Source organism: Microtus pennsylvanicus, chromosome 11 (genome assembly GCF_037038515.1).
Source record: "Microtus pennsylvanicus isolate mMicPen1 chromosome 11, mMicPen1.hap1, whole genome shotgun sequence".
Classification (NCBI taxonomy): Eukaryota; Metazoa; Chordata; class Mammalia; order Rodentia; family Cricetidae; genus Microtus; species Microtus pennsylvanicus.
The window spans coordinates 43595599-43615272 of record NC_134589.1 but is presented as its reverse complement, the minus strand read 5'-3'; the positions used below and the strand labels follow the sequence as shown (position 1 = coordinate 43615272).

General features: G+C 53.2%; 1 protein-coding gene across 28 annotated transcripts in view; it reads left to right on the top strand.

Annotated features, from left to right (window-relative positions):
- The window catches only part of Myo18a (myosin XVIIIA), a 99224-nt gene that overhangs the window by 51564 nt on the left and 27986 nt on the right, over positions 1–19674 (top strand). For 15 of the 28 annotated variants that reach the window (XM_075991550.1, XM_075991548.1, XM_075991549.1 and 12 more), the window contains 18 exons: positions 1039–1126; positions 1319–1425; positions 1523–1699; positions 1998–2211; positions 2436–2578; positions 3351–3451; positions 4123–4186; positions 4364–4508; positions 6596–6772; positions 6980–7070; positions 7280–7472; positions 8371–8457; positions 10748–10889; positions 11008–11167; positions 12145–12331; positions 12614–12857; positions 15231–15340; positions 18635–18700. In XM_075991550.1, coding sequence (XP_075847665.1) covers positions 1039–1126; positions 1319–1425; positions 1523–1699; positions 1998–2211; positions 2436–2578; positions 3351–3451; positions 4123–4186; positions 4364–4508; positions 6596–6772; positions 6980–7070; positions 7280–7472; positions 8371–8457; positions 10748–10889; positions 11008–11167; positions 12145–12331; positions 12614–12857; positions 15231–15340; positions 18635–18700 — 2496 coding nt within the window. Of the gene's footprint in view, positions 1–1038; positions 1127–1318; positions 1426–1522; positions 1700–1997; positions 2212–2435; positions 2579–3350; positions 3452–4122; positions 4187–4363; positions 4509–4835; positions 4857–5967; positions 6017–6595; positions 6773–6979; positions 7071–7279; positions 7473–8370; positions 8458–10747; positions 10890–11007; positions 11168–12144; positions 12332–12613; positions 12858–15230; positions 15341–18634; positions 18701–19674 lie in introns of those variants that run through there. The other 13 variants (XM_075991540.1, XM_075991528.1, XM_075991538.1 and 10 more) reach the window with 2 other exon arrangements.

Genomic DNA, 19674 nt, shown 5'->3' with positions numbered 1-19674 from the left:
TGACCACTTTGTTATGATTAGCCTATTGATCTCTCGCCCTTTCAAATCTAAAAATGAATACTCTGCTTATATGTTCTTGCAATTTTCTGAGCCCTCACCCAGGGTTCAATATGAATGGTGTCTCTGCCTCAGTTCTGGGTCTCATGAGAAAGGGACACACCTAGGGTAAGAATCTGGAGCAGGGGTTGCCGTCTGGGGAGAGTGTTGCAGCCAGTGCAAGCCTGAGAGCTGGTCTTCTGGGGGTGGCCAGCCTCCCTCAAGATGTCATCACATTGCTGACATTTTCCCACATGCTGCCGTGGGGCATAATAACCATGGTAGCTAGGTCTCTCGTCTCTCTGGTGCCACAGCTTCCGAGCTCAAGTGTTCTTATTTGAGGGTATCAGATCTGCTAGCCCCACACTGACAATGCTTAGAAATGCTTATTTTGATTGGTGATATCCGGGGACCTCGGGGGTGTCCCAGCCCTTTCACACCCTTCCTATGCTCCCTGTGTTTGACAAGTCAGCACTGTCCAAGTAGAGGAGAAGGGCAATATTGCCTTGCCCACATAGAGCATCTTCAGGCTAGAGCCCAGGGCTTCTTGTCATTCCACAAGACAGAATCCTAGGATGCAGAAAATGGCTCTTCCCAGCCTAGGGGAAGAGGCCTTTCTTTTGGTTCGAAAGAACCCATGACTTTGGCCCAGAGTTCGGGGCAAGAGTCAGGGTGCAGATCTCACAGTCTCCCAGGGAGGAGATAGAGCAGCTGGAGGTGGAGCCTGGTGACTTACTTTCCTGGGACCAGTTCTCTTGGCCACAGTGCTCCTGTGTCCCTGGGCCTTCAAAGTTGGTATAGATCCCAATCTCACTGTCTGTCCTCCACACCCCTGGCTTTCTTCCCTCCTTTCCTGATCTCTCTCCCCTCTCCCTCTTGTCCTGTGTCTCCCACCAACTTTCCCACTTGTCCATAGCTCATCCCTTGTCTCTTTATTCCCACTGTCCTTGTCTCTCTACATTTCAATACAATGTCTGTGTATTCCTCCCTTCCCTCTGACAGGCCAAGACGGAAGAGCAGATTGCAGCCGAAGAGGCCTGGTATGAGACGGAGAAGGTGTGGCTGGTCCATAGGGATGGCTTCTCCTTGGGTGAGTCTCTGCCGGTTGGGATGGATGCAGGGCTTGGCTTAGGGCTGGCACGGAAAATGCCTCTACCTCTGGTAAGGGCTGGAGTGAGCAAGGAGGGTCTGGTGAGCCAGCGGGGAAGAAGGCAGGACCAAGAAGGCCTAAGGAGAATAGTCGAATTTCCCAGGCCCAAGTCCAACTATCCCTGCTCTGCAGCCAGCCAGCTCAAGTCGGAGGAGCTCAGCCTACCTGAGGGGAAGGTGCGCGTGAAGCTGGACCACGATGGAGCCATCCTGGATGTGGATGAAGACGACATAGAGAAGGTTGGAAGGAGGCTGCTGGCAAGGGAGGACACAGACAGGGCAAGCCCGTCCCCTGTGATGGAGATGGGATCTGCATCTTCCTTGTCTTTCTTCCCAGGCTAATGCTCCCTCGTGTGACCGCCTAGAAGATCTAGCCTCACTGGTGTATCTCAACGAGTCTAGCGTCCTGCACACACTGCGCCAGCGCTATGGGGCTAGCCTGCTACACACCTACGCTGGCCCTAGCTTGCTTGTCCTCAGCCCCCGAGGTGCCCCTGCTGTGTATTCAGAGAAGGTGTGCCTTCCTAGGGACCCACCCACCTGCATCCTACTTTTTCTGGTTTTCTCTCTTCCAGTGTCCACTGGGTTCCCACCCACTCTCATAGTTGACCTTGGGAAGAGGGTGGGGACAGAAGGCTATCCTGCCATCTTTAATAGAGTTGGCGGGTGTCTGCATTTCCATGCATGACCTTGCCTTGAAAATACCTGGGCATCTGTGGAGTGGTGGCACAGCAATGTGCAAAATCCTAGAGGTGAGATGAGGTGGGCCCAGCTCTAAAACCCCCCCTCACTCTGTGCCTGTCCTGCTGAAGGTGATGCACATGTTCAAGGGGTGTCGGCGGGAGGACATGGCACCCCATATCTACGCTGTGGCCCAAACAGCATATCGGGCAATGCTGATGAGCCGCCAGGACCAGTCCATTGTCCTTCTGGGTAGCAGTGGTAGTGGCAAGACTACCAGCTTTCAGCATCTGGTGCAGTATCTGGCCACCATTGCTGGCACCAGCGGGAGCAAGGTGTTTTCTGGTAAGGCAGGGCAACAGGGAAAGCAGATGTGTGGGGGAGGGGCGTGGGGAAAGGATGGTGACTCTCCTCGACGCTGCCTCTTTTAGCCTTGGCTCCTAACCCCTGAACTCACATATCCCAGTCCCCGGGCAGTTGTTGTCCGGGGCATCCTGGAGCTGCCCCGGTTTTTTTGTGGGGAAGCTGCCCCTGGTTGTTCTGATGTCCCCTGGGCCTGTGCTCTGCAGTGGAGAAGTGGCAGGCCCTGTACACCATCCTGGAAGCCTTCGGGAACAGCCCTACCATCATGAATGGCAGTGCCACCCGCTTCTCCCAGATTCTCTCCCTGGACTTTGACCAAGCTGGCCAGGTGGCCTCAGCATCCATTCAGGTAAGGGGCATTGCCCAGGCCTAGGAAGCAAAGACGGACCCCTGGTTTCAAGCCCTAGGAGTCAGGCTCCCCAGTGCCTCATTAACTGGTCTCCATTCTGCCCTCATTCTGCCCTCCAGACCTCTTGCCCTTCTCCTCCGCCCACACCCTACTGCTGGAATCCCCATCCCTCTCTGCCGACTTTCCGAGACCCAGGGACTTAGGACTTCTCTCAGGCTAGTGCTACACACTTGGCAATAAAGAAAGGCCCAGGTGCACCAATCTATTGCCTTGTTGAATAAAATTTCTTTAAAAAAAATTATTCACTTATTTGTGTATATGTGTGTATATGCACATACACCCGCATGCTGTGCCACATATAAGGAGGTCAGAGGACAACTTTCTGGAGTCAGTTGTTTTTTTCCGCCATGTGGGTCCTAGGGATTGAATCCAGGTTGTTAGACTTGGTGGCAAACAGTTTTGTCTGCTAAGCCATCTTGCTTTCCTGTAAATGAAATTTTTTGCCTTAAGCATCTATCGCCCAAGGAAGGCTGGTTCCTGGGTGCTGGCCATGGTAGTGCCCACCCTACACCATTCCGGGAGCTGGGGACCTTCTTCTTTTCCGGGCTCTGGTTTCTACCTTTTTCTGATCTTGGAGTGAAGTGGTAGGTGGTTGAGCACCCAGGAAGAGGATGCTCTGATGTTTCCGTGGGCGTGGAGGACCAGGGCCTGGTTCCTCCTGCTGAGGGGTAGGAGGGCTGTGACAATTTTCCTCATCTTCGCTGTGCCACAGACGATGCTCCTGGAGAAGCTGCGTGTGGCCCGACGCCCGGCCAGCGAGGCCACTTTCAACGTCTTCTACTACTTGCTGGCCTGTGGTGATAGCACGCTCAGGTGAGATAGGAAGGTGTGCTCCAATGGGACTCTGGACTCCAGCTCATTGGCCCACCGTGCCCTGTGCCCATTGCCAGCTGTGTGCTGGCTCCGAGCTGGGCCCTCGGGATGGTGAGATGATAGAGACTCGAGCCTTGCCATTTAGGACTTACTTGGCCCTAAATCTTGGGATCATGCTGGATCCTCAGTGTTCAGTGAGGTCTGGGGAAGAAGTTTACCTGGACGAAGGTGGCATGGCTCCCTGCAGTTTCGCAGCTGCTGTAATCTGAACTGGTCTGGAAGCCAAGCCTCCTCCCGTACCCTCCAGCTGGCCCTCGGCTCCCTGTCGGATGCCCTACCATGTTCTTCCCTATATGCCTTCAGACTGGCTCCCTGCTTAAGGGCAAGCAGGGGGCTCCAGGCACCTTCTGGCCCCTTTCACAGCGGAGGCACGGGCCGGCCTGGCTAGATGTGCCTTCAGGCAGACTCCCCGCCCCTTCCCAGGGTTCTGACTGCACCCTTTCTCCTAGGGAGGCTGGTGTCTGCTGAGGTATCCAGTCCAGTTAGGAAAGGTGGCAGATCTGGCTGGGTGACTGGGGTGATGGAGGCTGTAGTTAGTTGTCGCCCCTGAGAGGGACAAGGCATTGGCCTGGGGATCAAGCCTCGTGCTGATGCCTCATTTGTACCCCTAGGACAGAGCTTCACCTGAACCACTTGGCCGAGAACAATGTGTTTGGAATTGTGCCACTGGCCAAGGTGAGAGCTGGGCTGTGGGGACCGAGTCGGTGGCTCTGGGACTAGAAGTTTCCATTGGCAGGTGGTTCCCCATGGTGGTTCCAGAATGGCCCTGCAATCCCAGAGGGTCCAGCGGTATGGGGGATGCTGGAAGGGAAGCATCAGAGGTTCAGAGGCAGCATCCCTGTCTTCCCTCAGCCCGAGGAGAAGCAGAAAGCTGCTCAGCAGTTCAGTAAGCTACAGGCGGCCATGAAGGTGCTAGCCATCTCTCCCGAGGAACAGAAGGCCTGTTGGCTCATACTGGCTTCCATCTACCACCTGGGGGCGGCTGGAGCTACCAAAGGTAACAGACAGCCTGTCCTGTTATCCAGAATGCCTCTGAGGTCCCTGCCCATGTGTGTGGTTCGTTTTTTGTCCCGCACACTTAGCTGTTACCAGACAACCTTCTGCCCCGTGCACACTTGGGCTTGTACCCTGTCTCAGTTCTCCACATCGGAGCTGAAGGCTAGAGGAAAATCTCTGCCCATGATTGCCTGAGCTTGGCCTTAGCTGTCAAGACAGACCACAGTGAGCAGCGGGGTGGGCAGCTAGGGTGTGGGGTTGAGGGATGGAAGGTCCTGCCTCAGAGCAGTGCCTGGAGTGACTGTCCTTCTCATTCCCTCCCTGATAGAGCCCCTTGAGGAGCAAACCGGTAACTGACTTTGGTGGACCTCGGGGTGTAGGGACCTGCTTGACCGTCTTGGTGCTTCCCTGGGCTTCTGGGCACTGGGTTCATTCTCATGGGGGGACTGGTCTAAAGAGAAGCCCTGTGTTGAGGGTAGAAGAGCCTGCTAGCTATGGAGCTGAGCCCCCAGAATATCAGTTTTTCCTTCCCATTTTACATCTGGAACCTGGGGCTTCCTGAGACCAGTTTCCCCATCTTCCAATTCACTGGTTTGGTAGTTGCTGCTCTTTCTCCTGCATGTCAAGGTGGAGGTCACTAGGGGGCAGCAGGCACCCGGTGATGGATGGACTTTAGCTTTTGCACTCGGGATCCATGCTTGTGGATGGCTGGGTACAATCTGACTTGGAAGAACCGTTCTCTTCCTCGGATACTGTGCTGAAGGGCCACGATGGTAGCGGCTCTTCACCCCCTTTTTCTCCAGCCATGGGAAAGGGGGTACTGGCTCTGCACGACACTTCTGGCTTTTGCTGTCTTCTTGGAGATGTGAGAAAGAGAGTGCTGCTTAGCAGGCATTGGCACGCATTGGTGGCTGTGGGCGCATGCAGGAACAAGTGTCAGGGTGTCTGGTTTATGATACCGGTAGATGACACCTCATCGAGAAGCACCAACTTTGGGTTAAGTCTCCAGGGCAAGAGAGAGCAAAGGCGTGTGATTGTGTCTTGAGAGAGGTTCTCGTGTTCTGAGGAATCAGACCCCAGTTTCCTCTGACGCTTCTCAGTTGTGACTGCAGGTGGAATATGCTGAGTGTTGACTAGCGTCGTTCTTACCTAAGTTTCCAGTGTTTCCCAGGGTGTGTGTGTATGTGCGCGCGCGGGTTGCGTGGTGTATGCACAAGTGTGCATGCATGTGGTGTGCGTGTGTGTCCACATGTACTGTAGGAAATCTTTTGTGTGTCTTTTTCTCTGTCAGTGTGAGGACATCCACAAACACATTCCTCTGAGACTGTGTACTTTTGTATCTCAGGGCCAAATGCGATCGTGCTTTCTTGCCTGCTCATCTTCATAAACCCCTACCTCCCACAGTCCCTTCCTGAGGGCCTGGCAGGCTCAGTTGATGACTGTTTGCTAACACACTGTTTTTCTTTGCATGCTGCATGCTGGTCCTTTGCCTTACAGAAGCTGCTGAAGGTAAAAACCTTGTTTCTTGTTAGCTTTCCCTAATTGCTGTGATTAGGCACATGTTGGCTCAGGCTCATATGTCTGTGTGGGCTGTTCCCTTTTCCCTGCGGCTCAGTTGCCTCCCCACTGTTGAGCCATTAAGGTGTCTGTGGTCTCCCTTAGGGCAAGGGGGGCGTGTCTTAATGTATCTGGGGAAGGGACAGGTGCTGTTGCTCTTTTCTTGCTAAACCCCTACAGGCACCCATGGCTCTAGTGCTCCTGCTGGGTGGGCCTCCTCTTCCTCTAACCCTGTCCTCACCCAACTCAAGCTATACACCCCTGGATTAAATTGCAACTGATTGTGCGCCCTCTAGTGGCAGCCTGTGGAGTCAGTGCCTCTTTTAGGACCTCTCTTCTTTCCTCCCCTAAGGGACTCTGAAAGAACTGGCAGCCGCTGGGTGTTCTGTTCTCATGTCGAGCTCAAGTAGTGTTATCAGGACAATGCCAGCTCCCCCATCCTGTGGGGTGAGGCTGCCAGAAGTCACGGTGGTTTGGGTTGTCCTAAGGTGTACCTAAGATGCTAGATCTCTTCTCCCTGTTGCCCCACAGCTGGACGCAAGCAGTTTGCCCGCCACGAGTGGGCCCAGAAAGCTGCATACCTGCTGGGCTGCAGCCTGGAAGAGCTATCCTCGGCTATTTTTAAGCACCAACTTAAAGGTGGTACCCTGCAACGTTCCACCTCCTTCCGCCAGGGCCCCGAGGAGAGCGGCCTGGGAGAGGGCCCAGGTACCTGGGGCCCCTTGACTAATGAGTAGGACTGGAAGGCCTTGTCTGGGACTTGTCGCCCTCCCAGAGGTGGGAAGGACTACGGGGAGTGAATAGATGCTTCCAGGGGGAGAGCCCCAGGTCAGCTACCTCTGTGGGTAGAGAGCATCCCTGGGCATGTGGGTGGACCCAAGGCCTGAAGCTATGGCTGCTCCTCTTGCCCCACAGGCCCCAAACTGAGTGCCATGGAGTGCTTAGAGGGCATGGCATCTGGCCTCTACAGTGAGCTCTTTACCCTCCTCATCTCTCTGGTAAACAGGTAAGTCAAGCGGAACCCAGAGGCACTCCACTTTCTGCTTTAATAAAAGTGGGGTTGATGCTTGCATGGTGACTTAGGCAGCACTGCCTTCCACCACAGAGGTGAGGGAACCCTGGGTAGGGAAAGGCAGGTCACATGGCAGGGGCAGGGAAGTGGGGCCCACTGTATAGGAATGCCCCGTCCAGCTGACTAAGGCTCTTCCTGCTAAGGGCTCTCAAGTCCAGCCAGCACTCGCTCTGTTCCATGATGATTGTGGATACGCCGGGCTTCCAGAACCCTGAGAGGGGCGGGTCAGCCCGTGGAGCCTCCTTCGAGGAGTTGTGCCACAACTATGCCCAGGACAGGCTGCAGAGGCTATTCCATGAGCGCACCTTCCTTCAGGAGTTGGAAAGATACAAGGAGGTAGGTGGCTGCCATCAGGGCCCTGCCCAAGCCTTCTGCTGGCTCACCTTCTGGCCAGGGCATCCTGGGCTGGGCATCTGGACACATATAACACTAATTCCCCGCTCTCTAGCCTCCCTTATTTTATTTATTTATGTATGATGTACAACTTTATGCTAGAAGGGGGCATCAGATCCCACTACAGATGGTAGTGAGCCACCATGTGGATGCTGGGAATTGAACTCAGGACCTCTGGAAGAACAGACAGTGCGCTTAGCCTCTGAGGCTTCTCTCCAGCCCCCTAGAGTAAGAATTTTGTGGACAGTCTGTGCTCCAGGAAGCTGAAGGCATATTCAAAGTCCCTTGGAGGTCTCATTTTCCTCTTTATAGTCCCCCTTTCAGTCTGTGAATTGCCACAGTGCAGTTTCTGCCTCAAGGTGTTCCTGGGTACTTCTCCCAGATCCCTGTCCAGCTCTCTTAGAATCCAAGGCTTAGATGGTGGCTAGCTGTTGAGCCCCTCCCGAAGAGGTCTCTGGGATTTCTTCCTCCTGTGGAGGAGGGTATTTGTCTTGAATAAAAGAAGCCCCCAGAGGAAGGCTGTGACTGCCTTCATGAGTTCTAAGGATGATTGTGTGAAATGGAGAGAAGGCTTATTCTGCACTGCCAAATCAACCGCTGCGAATAGCATCAGCGTGTGACTGCGGTTTAGCATAAGAGGAGACTATGAGAATTTTAGCTGTAAAAAAATACTGAGCACTACCTTGGGAGGCAGTGAGTAATTTGTTCTTTGGGATAGTTTAGGGGGCTCCTGCATGGAGATGAGGCATTGGATTTGCCCCAGAGGCCCTGCCCAGCCTGCTCCTGTGGCCGTATACCCTTTGTATCCCCTTGAGTATTATTATTGCGCCTTCCTTCCTAGGAGAACATCGAACTGGCGTTTGATGACTTGGAGCCAGCCGCAGATGACTCGGTGGCTGCTGTGGACCAAACTTCCCACCAGTCCCTGGTAGGAATGCCAGGGAAGCTTGGGCTAGCCTCGACTCTTTCCCACTCATCTGGAAACTGAGCTGCTTGCTGGAGTTGCCACTGTGGGCTGAGGAAGGGTCACACCCACATATCATGCACTGCACAACTACAGGGCTCTACCCGTGGGCACTCAGTCTGTCTGGGAAGGTGGCACACTCTCCTGCCTAGTGAGTGGGGACCATAACCCAGAGTCCTAACCAAGCAAGAAAATGTTCTTCCTCTCTTGTGACCTGAGGCTCAGACCCTGTCCTGAGCCTGACTGAGCCGTGTATCTGCCCATGCCCTGATGTCTGCTACTATGTAGTGGATGTGGGGCGAGAATCCAAACCCAGAGGATAAAATCATTGCCTCCCATAGTCCACCAGAGCCCGGGAGAGGAGGCAGCAGCTCCCTCAAACAGGGAAACATTGTCAAATTTAAAATGTCCCAAGGCAGGCTGACAAGGATGTCGGCCCTCACCCCTCACCCCTGGGAACACGCTGTCACCTTTTATACTGGTATCTTGGGCATCTTTTGCCTGAGATACTGCCTGGCCCAATGAGCACTTGGCATTTGGTGATTGTCTTCAATCTGAGGATTTGCGGCCTGTGCATTTCGGGAAAGACATTTACGCTGGGCAGCAGAGCTCGGGTTTGGCTGAGGCTCCCTCTAGGTGGTCCTTGTTGCCTTGCAGTGAGGTCCTGCTGGACTAGCACAAGATGGCACAAAAGCTTAAAACGCCAAGAGGCTCTCCGGGGAAGATGCATTTCCTGTTCCTGGGTGGTCCTCCTGCGGAGCCTTTGCCATCTTCAGATGGAAGGAAGTTGTCCTTGTGTCTCATGAGCACCAGGGGGCAGACTGTGTTAGGCTGCAAATCAGTCATCCTGCTTGCTCGCTCTTAGGTTTCTGCTATTTGATGGTTCTGGGGAGGAGGGGGTCTCCAGTGCCACATGCCATGTCACTCCTTCCAGCCACTCGTCTCTAGATATTAGAGTACTGTCCCCACCCACTGGCCTCCCCGTGGGGAGAAGATATAGGCAGTAGATCAAAGAGAGGGAAAAATAGCACTTCTCTTATTTTTCTTGTCTGCCAGGCCATAAAAGCCAGGTAAGCATGGGGTGTGGGCAGTTCTTCTTGTCTAAAGAAGATAAGGGAGACACACACACACACACACACACCTTCAGGCCAGATGTGGCCACAGGGCTAGTTTACTAGGCCCTTATGGGGTATTAGGATGCAGAATTCCACCTTCTCTTGAAAAACCAAAGACTCAGAGGCGTGGAGGTAGCTCACTGGGTAAGGTTCTTTGAAGTGTAAGCATGAGGATTGGAATTCACCCAGGAGGCAAAGACAGAAGATGCCTAGAGCAAGCTGGCTAGCAGACTAGCCAAATTGGTAAATTCAAACAAGAGACCTGTCTCGATAAGTAAGGTAGAGACGAGTTGAGGAAGACACCATCATTAACCTCTGGACTCCACATGCATGCTCACACGTGCTCACACACGACACACACACACACACACAGAGAATATTTACTAACACTCACTAGTTGTGTTTTTCCGGGAACCATAGTCTGCTTGAGTGACAGTCAGTCATTCCCTTCAGATGGGGACACGCCTTGCTTTCTCCCATTCTGCTTCTGTTGTCCACAAACTCCGTGAAGAGTCACCTGCCTCGGGGCTTTGGTCCTTGAGTTTATAGCCAGCAGCAATCTGGGCACTCTCTGGGTTCTCCCCATGGGGACCAGTGCTAGCTCCACAGACATTGTTTAAGAGCCTTCTTTGAGCTAGGCGATCGTGGCGCCCACCTTTAATCCCAGCACTCTGGCAGAGGCAGGTGGATCTCTGTGAGTTCAAGGCCAGTCTACTCCACACAGTCAGACCCTATTTCAAACTAAACAGAGAAGGCCTCCTTTGAGATTTTGCTGTACATTGACTTTGTCCCGCTGAAGCTGCTGGGAAGTGAGGACTGGGGCTGGCCTCGCTCCTGCGATCTCTGAGGGGGTAATGATTGAGGGGAAGCTCTAAATATGAGTACAAATCAGAAGAAACTAGTTCTGGGTACCTTTGGACCCCAAGTCCCAGCAATCTTCTTTTGTAGTGAGTTAAGAGTTCTTTCTCATCTGGTTTCTATGCCCATCTATTCCACAAGGTGTCAGTAGTGAGCAGCTAGCGCCGCACTGTTCAAATTCAAGCAAGTGTGACTATAGCTATCCATGGTGTTTTGTTGAGAGGGAGCGTTTCCTTTGCACAACCCCACATGGCAAAGCTCGATCTTTACTCCTGTCCTAGGTCCGCTCACTGGCCCATGCTGATGAGGCAAGGGGACTACTATGGCTGCTGGAAGAGGAGGCGCTGGTGCCGGGTGCCACCGAGGATGCTCTCCTCGACCGTCTTTTCTCCTATTATGGCCCCCAGGAAGGTGACAAAAAAGGTAGGTGATGCCTAGAGTGACCGCCTTCCTGCTTTGGGAGAGCCGGGTGGCATGGCACTCTGTAGCTGTGTGTCTGTCTGTGCCCTGATGACCTGAACTTGGCTTCATGCACCCTCAGGCCAGAGTCCTCTACTGCGCAGCAGCAAACCACGGCACTTTCTCCTGGGTCACAGCCATGGTACCAACTGGGTGGAGTACAATGCGACTGGCTGGCTGAACTATACCAAGCAGAACCCAGCTACCCAGAATGCATCCCGGCTCCTGCAGGATTCCCAGAAGTAAGACCATCTCATATCCTGTCCCCACAACTGTTGTCTGGGCTCCCTTCCTCTGCCGACGTGTGGGGGACAACAGTCAAGGCCACGTGGCCTTGAAGACACAGGAATCACCTGCAGAGATGTGTGTGCAGGGATGGGAGGCACACACTTAGAGGGACCTGCGGTCTTCAGTTGGAACAGCTCCCTCCTCACTCTCTTCAGAGAAAGTGGAGACACCACAGTTGGCAAATTTGGTGGCACTCAGAAACTAGAAGCAGGGGAGTCAGAAGTTCAGGTCGTCCTTGGCTACATTTTTAAAAGATTTTGTTTTTTAGTTTTATATATATGAGGGGGAGGAGAGGGGCACCTGAGTGCAGGTACTTGTGGGGGCCAGAAAAGGGCACCAGATCCCCCCAGAGCTGGAGTTACAGACAGTTGTGAGCCTTCTCACATGGGTGCTGGGAACTGAACTTGGGTCCTCTGTAAGAGCAGTCAGCTCTCTCTTCAGACCCTTCAACAAAATTTTAAAAGCCAAGAATAACTTTAAACCTCAGAAATCACATAAGCCCTGGCACCCATTCCTTTATGTCAGAGATTAGGACGCCCTCTGTGGACAGGGACTTGTAGGTACTAGGCGGTTAGCCATGAAGAGAGCAGACACCCCTGCCCTGTGGAGTTTACGTCCCAGTGGGAGAGGTAATGAACAGGAGGTGAAACACATAGTCTAATTATGTAGTACGCTGAACTGAATATCAGAATCCCTCTCTACCCTCGCTGGTGAGGAAGAGGAGTGGATTGCCGCCACTGCCCAATCCTTGCCTGCATGGCCTCTGTCTATCTTGAGTTTTCTCTTCTAGTTTTGTTGTAGGTTTAGGACATACTGTTCCAGCAAAGATGGCCCAGACACCCGGCCACAGCCATATTGTGGGTGGGGTTGGTGGATGCAGTTTCTATTGCCCAGTGTTCTAACTCCTCCTCTGGTCTTCTTCCCCCTGCAGAAAGATGATCAGCAACTTGTTTCTAGGCCGGGCAGGCAGCGCCACGGTGCTCTCAGGCTCCATCGCGGGCCTGGAGGGTGGCTCCCAGCTGGCCTTGCGCCGGGCGACTAGCATGAGGAAAACCTTTACCACTGGCATGGCAGCTGTCAAGAAGAAGTCACTGTGCATACAGATTAAGCTGCAAGTGGTGAGTGTCCAACAAGGTCCCAGGTCTCCTGCTGGCAGGTCGGCACGGCACACTCATGGCATCCGTGCCCACCCAGATCCACCAGCTTTGATCCCTGCTGGTGCGATTGCCTTTTCAGTGCAGCTACTGAGACTGGCCAGCCGTGCCTGAGGAGGGCAGCCCTGTCCGGGCTTAGCAATGTCCTAGCAGGGGCAGACCAACTACTATCCTGTGAGGAGCAGAGATGCTAGCTTTCTGGACACTAGACATGGGGGCACTGAGGTGGTCCTTTCCCTTTGGCAGGATGCCCTCATTGACACCATCAAGAGGTCCAAGATGCACTTCGTACATTGCTTCCTGCCTGTGGCTGAGGGCTTGCCCGGGGAACCCCGAGCTGCCTCTTCCCGCCGAGTTAGCAGCAGCAGTGAGCTGGACCTTCCCCCAGGAGACCCCTGTGAGGCTGGGTTGCTGCAACTGGATGTGTCCCTACTTCGTGCCCAGCTTCGGGGATCCCGCCTGCTTGACGCAATGCGCATGTACCGCCAAGGTGAGGCACCTTCCCCTTCACCAGGCTCTGGTGCCCTTTCCTGAGCTGGCAGATGCCACCCTGCTGCCGTCCTCTCTAGGGACTGGCTGGAGATCTTTCTCCGCCCTAGTCCCAGCCCAACCTTTGCTTTTAGTCCTGTCTACTTTGGGACACCTCTCTTCCTCTTTTCCCTTTCTCATTCAAGTCCTACTCCTGCGTGTTTGTGTGTGTGCGCGCGTGTGCATAGACACTCAGACGGACGCACACACTCCGTCTCAAACGCCCTATCATTTGTTCCCATAGCTCTTCTTGCCCATCATCCCTAGTGTGGGCGGGTCAGCTCTGCCAGTAGCCGCAGACCTTCTGACTCAGTGCCCTTTCAGCGCCATCTACCCAAGGGGAAAACAGGTGCTAAATCTCTTAGAAGTACTTAAAATTCCCAGGAAAGGTCAGCAGGATCCTTTAGTCCTCCTGGAGGGGACAAGGACGACAGCAGTAGCAGTTGTCATCCATTCAGAATTCATGGCTCGCCAGGTGCTGTTCCCAGCTTTTTTACTCATTAATTCACAGCCGCCACACGAGGTGGTAACTATTATCAACCCTAAATAAGGAGGCGAGGTTCGTAGAAGTGAAAGAGCATGCCCAGGGTCACCCAGCAGCAGAGCTGGATGCCAGCCAGGCAGGCTGGCTCCTCAGGCCTCTCGAGCTGAAGTAAGGAAGTACCAGGTTTCTGTTCTCCCCCCCCCCCCCACCCAGCGAGAAGTGCAGGCCGGGTCCTACCTACCTGCAGAAGGGTCCCCTTGAGGTATCCCCATGGATACCCTCACTTTTCCTCAGCAGCGAAAGCCAGGAAGCAGGCTCCCTACACAGTCCTAAATAAATCATCGATCTGTCCCCACGTCTTGATATGGAGTTGGTGTTTATTATTTCAAAACCAGATTGTTACCGCTCTGAACCAAAATCAATGTGCTTTACTCAAACAAGCAGATCGATGAGGCCAACGGCAGCAGCTTCCCCCTCCCCCGGCCCCCAGCCACCATCGATAGCGCTGATGATTAATTAAGATGCCAGGCGTCCAGACTGCTATCCTGGCCCATCAATTTAATTGCAATTCAGATACAATCAATAGCTCACTTTGTCTTGGCCCCTCAGCAGCCCCCGCCTCCTGTTGCAATTATCAGGCACATACATCAGCCTCATCTCCCAGCTGGAGGGTTTCCCAGAGCTGGCTGGCCAGAGCAAGCCCTCAGCTGGCTGTCAGTGGCCTAGGTGTGAACTCCACTTCTGCCTCTGACCGCAACCCAGTGGCTCCAACCTCAGGCCTCAGTTTCCTTGGCTGGAAGCTGAAGCGGGTGTATTTGAGATCCCTATCTGTCTGGAAGTGCTGTGATCTGGAGGAGTGGCCCTTTTGGCCCTCCACTGTGGACCCTGGTGAGATCAGTGACCCATTGGGGTCACTTCCTGCTAGCCACTATTCTGACCGTGTTCCGAGCCAGAAGCCGTCTCGCATCAAGTCCAGACACACTTTAGGAAAGGAGAATTTCAGGGTTCTTGGTCATTGAGCCTTCAGGTTAAGGTCAAGGTAGGGCAAGGAGGGAGTCCTTTCTGTGACCCTGCTCTGACAGGAGACAGGGAAATCCCATTTCTCTGAGCATTTGCCAAGTGAGCCAAGCTCTACTTACTATATATTTCCTGGCTTGGTCTCCATGAGGTCCAGGGTCCCTGTTTAAAGGTGAAGTGGGCCTAGGGTGTGTTTTAGCTCATGATAGAGAAGGGAGCCCCCACTCAGTAAGGTCTCCAAATAAAGATCAGGGAGGACAGCTAATATGGGGACAGCTGGGAAGTCTGGGTGACTTCTGTTTCTGCTTTCTACCCTCCCACATCATGACTGTGTGATAATGCAGAGACTGAAACCTTGGAGTCTCAATAAGGAAAAACAATAGGATGTCAGGTGATAGCTGGGGGCTGGCCTAGAATCCAGACCCAGCTCTTCACAGCTATGTGGGCTTGGCCATGCCACTTCTAAGCCATATTATTATTATTTTTTTATTAAGGCTGGCCTCGAACTCGTGATCCTCCTGCCTCTGCCTCCTTCAGCAAATCCTACCGGCGTGCGCCACCACAACCGGCCCATATTATTTTTATCTACCTATATTATCTATCTATCTATCTATCTATCTATATTATCTATCATCTATGTATAAATTATTTTTTGTGTGTGTGATGTGGAGAATGGAACCTGAGGCCATACCCACACCCTGTCCTGAGCTAAAGCCTTCATATCCTATTGTAGAACAGCTCTGATGGCCTGTCCTTTCTGGGCCTCCCTGTCCACCCCTTCACCCCCACCCAATCAAGCTAGGTGTTGATGGATCTCTCTGGTTCTCTCTCCAGGTTACCCAGACCACATGGTGTTTTCTGAGTTCCGCCGTCGCTTTGATGTCCTTGCTCCACACCTGACCAAGAAGCATGGGCGCAACTATATAGTGGTGGATGAGAAGCGGGTAGGTGTGGGGCTCCAGGATCTCTGCAGACCCCTCACTCACTCACTCCCTCTGCCTCTCTTTCCTAGACTTTGCAGCCTGGCTCTTGCTCAAGGTCACAGAGTTCCAGCCAACCAGGGCTAGGGCAGAGACACAACACCGTGGCAGTGTGACAATGGCTGCCACATGAGCTCATGAGCTGCAGGGACTAGGGAGGAGCCACTCCTATTGAGGTCAAAGATTTGGGTGTCTGTGCTTTTAGGAAGCCAGACAGTCACACTGAGTAAACATGGCAGAGCCTTCCAAGTGGATGACTAGGATTTATGTTTTGGGTATCCTGCTGATGGCATCTGGGTCCTTCAGCCTCAGCTTCCATGGCGGGATCTGGTCCCTGAAGCAGGAAGCTCTCTAGGGCTGGGCAAGCTTCCTTCCTAGGAGGAGGCTGAGATGGCAAGTCTACTTTGGTGCGGAGCATATGTCTGTGGGCCTCTTACAATCAAGAATGATGAACCCATGACTGTAGAAGTGTCTTTATCACTTTACACTGCCACCTCAACCCCCAGGCAGCCAAAGGCTCCTTGAATAGAGGAGACCCCCTCTGCTGTGCACTGGCTCCAGCTTTCAGCTTGACTCTGAGAGCACCTCAGTCCTTAGGAGGCTGCCCTGGAGGGAGGGCACTCTGTAGCCTGGGGAAGGAAAGCCCACAACATTGCCTAGTCTGCCCCTACTTCTCTGACTCACAGACAGACATTTCATGGAAGCCGCAAAGATTTCTGTGGTCTCGGGCCTGTTAGCATCCCACCTTCCCACTCCCCCTTGGCCTTGACTTCCATCCCAGCTTCCTTCTCACGGGGGCGACAGGCTGTGCTTGTCTCCCTGGAAATGCTGTCCTTCCCAGACTGTCATTTCTGTGTGAATCTCTCTGATCACAACATCCTACCTGTAGTGTTCCCTGCTCAGGGAGTTTGCAGTTGGACTCAGCGAGACCCTGCAAGTCGAGACCCAATCTGTTCTCTGTTTCATCATTTACTTCATGGCCCGACCTACTCAGCACTTAGCCTTCATCCCTCCATTCTCCTGAACCTCCCACAGCCCTGTCTTACCCCTACCCTGAAGGGCCAGCCCTTGGGTGGCTGCGCTGTTCATTTTAGACTCCCAAGGGCTATGGAAAGAAGCTGTACAACTCTAGACTTGAATTCCTACAGGTTTGTGGTCTTCAACCTTAGGTGGGCCCTTGGTATGGCCTAGTAAGTCTTCTGCATGTCCTTCCTTGTATGGCCACAGCACCAAGCTCCTGGCCTGCTATCCCATTTACCACCTTTCTCCTCCAGTCTCCTACCCTACCTTACCCTCCCCTCCCCTCCCCTGCCTTCCCAGGTCATCTTCCCAGTAGCTGACCTTGACTTTAAACTACTGAAACCAAGGGTCTAGCTTCTTCTACCATCTTCATCTTCCTCCTTCTTCCCATCCCCCATCCTCCTTGGTGGGAACAGGATGGAAGTGAACCATTTTGGGGCAGTTCCTTCCTTCATGGTTTAGAATCCATTCCCTCCTGCTTCTTTTCTCTGATAGAACAGTTCCATAGAGAGCAGCCTCCACCTGAAAGAGGCTCTTTGTCCTGTGCATGCTCTCTAGCCTGAGACCACCCACATCTGCCTGCCCCCAGCTCCTGCTCTATTGCCCTTTATTCTTCCACTTCAGCATCCTGTTCTCCACCCTGGTACCCTGGGGCTGGTCTCCCTGTTACCTTTATGTATAGTGTTCTGTCTGCACATACGCCTGCAGGCCAGAAGAGGGTGCCAGATCTCATTACCAATGATTGTGAGCCACCATGTGGTTGCTGGGAATTGAACTCATGACCTCTGGAACTGCAGCCAGTGCCCTTAACCTCTGAACCATCTCTCCAGCCCTGTTCCTTGAATTTTTTAAAAAACAATTTATTTATTTATTTTTCAAATATTTATTTATTTACTTATTATGTATACAATATTCTGTCTGTGTGCCTGTAGGCCAGAAGAGGGCACCAGACCCCATTACAGATGGTTGCGAGCCACCATATGGTTGCTGGGAGTTGAACTCAGGACCTTTGGAAGAGCAGGCAATGCTCTTAACCACTGAGCCATCTCTCCAGCCCCCTATTTATTTATTTTTATGTGTTTGTTTTTCCTGCATGTATGCATGTGCACAATCTGCGTGCCAGATATCCATGGAGGACAGAAGAAGGCATAAGATCCCCTGGAACTAGAGTTACAGACAGTTGTGAGCTGCCATGTAGGTGCTGGGAATGGAACCCAGGTCCTCTGGAAGAGCAGTCAGTGCTCTTAACTACTGAGCCATCTCTTCAGTTGCATTTTTTTAAAGTCAGGGTCTCACTATATAGTCCTGAGTCTTCTAGAATTCACTCTGTAGACCAGGTTAGCCTAGAACTCACAGAGATCCATCTGCCTCAACCTCCTAAGTGCTGGAGTTAAAGGTGTGTGCCACCTGCTTGGCTGTTCCTTGAGTTCTTGACATGCGACTTTACTGGTATTTTGAAGTGTTTCCTGCTTGCCTCATCTGCCACCATGCTGTTCCTCTCCGCTCCCTGCTTCAGTAAAGATTTCATTCCTCAATACTCTGCGACTCTTTTTTTATTCTCTGTCTTCCTGGGCAACCTCATTCGCACCCATCACTTCGGTTACCACACAGACACTGACTGACCCAGATCTCCCTCCTGCACTCCGAGTGCACGCTCCTCTCACTGCCTTCTGGGTTTTCCTGTGTCTTACCCCAGACTGAGCTCATGCGGTCCGTTCATTCTCTTGCCCTCGAGCCTGTTCTTCCTCACGTATTCCCTGCTTTTGTGACTGACCTTTTGAGATGTCTCTGGCCCTTCCTGAGAGGACTGTGCAGAGTTCCCAGGTGCACAAGGCTCCCCACACCTTGGTTGCCCTCTAATCCCCACCCCCTCACTCTTGCAACATGTACCCTCCGCCTGTGATCCCAGGCCTTTGCTCAAGTTGGAGGCCTAACTGGTAGTTACATTCTCGGGTAAGGCAGTCCTCCTCTGGGGTCCCCACCCCCGACTGAACCCCATGCCTTTTTTATGTACTGCACCCGTCTTGCCCCCCACTTATCTTACTCTCCAACAACACCATCTATTCCTCTTCTGGTCACCTCTGGTCCCCAGAGTGGACATAGTGGCTGGCATCATGGAAACCTACCTGAGGGGCTCGTGGAAGAAATGATGGGGTTTCTAGGAGGGAGCCAGGGAGGGCCCAGGAAGTGGAGATGGGGAGAGCCTATCGGACCTGATGGCAGCCTTTCTCTCCTCAGGCTGTGGAGGAGCTGCTAGAGTCCCTGGACCTGGAGAAGAGCAGCTGCTGCATGGGCCTGAGTCGGGTAAGTTGTGCACAGGTGGGCAGCCAGGTGTTCGCTTCCTGGAGGCCCTGGTCAGGTGGCTGGCTCTCCCTCCCCGTTCTCAGACAGAAGCGAGGGTGTAGATATCCTACTGTCAGCAAACTTTACCTTCTTGCCAGGATAGCTGACTGCTTCAGGACTCTGAAACCTCTGTGGTGTCGTGGTGTCAGGAGGGAGTGGGCTGAAACATGGCCTTGAGTTTGATGCAGAGGGAATTGAGGAAACCACAGAGGGAATTGAGGAAACCAAGGGCTGCTGGGCTTGGAGGAAGAGGGCTGGGCTTGAAGGAGGGGGCTGGGTTTGGAGGGAGGGGGCTGGGTTTGGAGGGAGGGGGCTGGGCTTGGAGGAAGAGGGCTGGGCTTGGAGGCAGGGCCTGAGGAAAGCCAGGGGTAGTAGGAAGAGTACTCCAGAGTGCTCCCAGGGTGCAGAAGAGCAAGTGAAGACTGGTGAGCTGAGCCACCACAACCTGCCCACAGGCCAAATTCCTCATCTAAATGGAATATGTAGCAGAAAAGGCCCTGGTCCATACCAAAGGGTCCAGGAACAGTCTTCCCATAGGCAGGGAGCCTTGCCCACCTCTCCCCTAGCTAAAAAGCTTGGATAGGCTGTGTTCAAAAGTGCGCTGGGAATTGGCATGGAGGAAGGGCAGCGGGCGGCCAGACAAAGAGTCACGGATGTGTTCCTCTGTCAGCAGAGAAGACAGGGACCCGGATCACAAAGCCTCTTGCACAGTGTGAGGTGGAGGGAGAGACATACATTTTACTTGTCCCTTAGTCTGCAGGTCCTGATTTTTCCTGACCCTCGCTCTCTGTGTCTCATCTAAGTCTAATGTCCTTGGCTTTCTCTTTTTCCCTTGGGTCCTCAAGGTCCCTTCTGCCCTTTTTGGTTTCTGGTCCTGTTTCTCTCCTTATTTTGTGTTTGTTCCCACCCCTTTGGTGTCATTTTTCTGCTCTGGT